Below are 218 nucleotides of genomic sequence, written 5' to 3'. Positions count from 1 at the left end.
ATTTCCTTAAGTTCCTTGGCCACGTCCTTCAGGTCGCCCAGGACTAACTCCAGGTCCTCCACGATGATCTTGATCTGCTCCTTCACCTTGGTTTTGGAGGCTGCCGGCGGTCCCTCGGCTGCGGAGGACGAGGAGGGGGTCCCCTTGGACTTGGCTGACATTCTTTGGGGGCAAGCGAGGCAGGTCAGGACAGGCGGGGGGGCGGGGGGTGGGGCGGG

At 63.8% G+C, this 218-nt stretch overlaps 1 protein-coding gene across 1 annotated transcript in view; it reads right to left on the bottom strand.

Moving 5' to 3' along the window:
- Positions 1–205, bottom strand: part of PRR16 (proline rich 16) — a 234,207-nt gene extending 234,002 nt beyond the window's left edge. The window contains exon 1 of the mRNA XM_006153163.2: positions 5–205. Coding sequence (XP_006153225.1) covers positions 5–161 — 157 coding nt within the window. The 5' untranslated portion in view covers positions 162–205. The remainder of the gene's footprint in view (positions 1–4) is intronic.
- Between the last annotated feature and the right edge of the window lie 13 nt (positions 206–218).

This window comes from Tupaia chinensis, unplaced genomic scaffold (assembly GCF_000334495.1).
Source record: "Tupaia chinensis unplaced genomic scaffold, TupChi_1.0 Scaffold000364_1, whole genome shotgun sequence".
Lineage (NCBI taxonomy): Eukaryota > Metazoa > Chordata > Mammalia > Scandentia > Tupaiidae > Tupaia > Tupaia belangeri.
The sequence above is the reverse complement of the archived record's forward strand: the minus strand, read 5'-3'. Positions and strand labels throughout refer to the sequence as shown.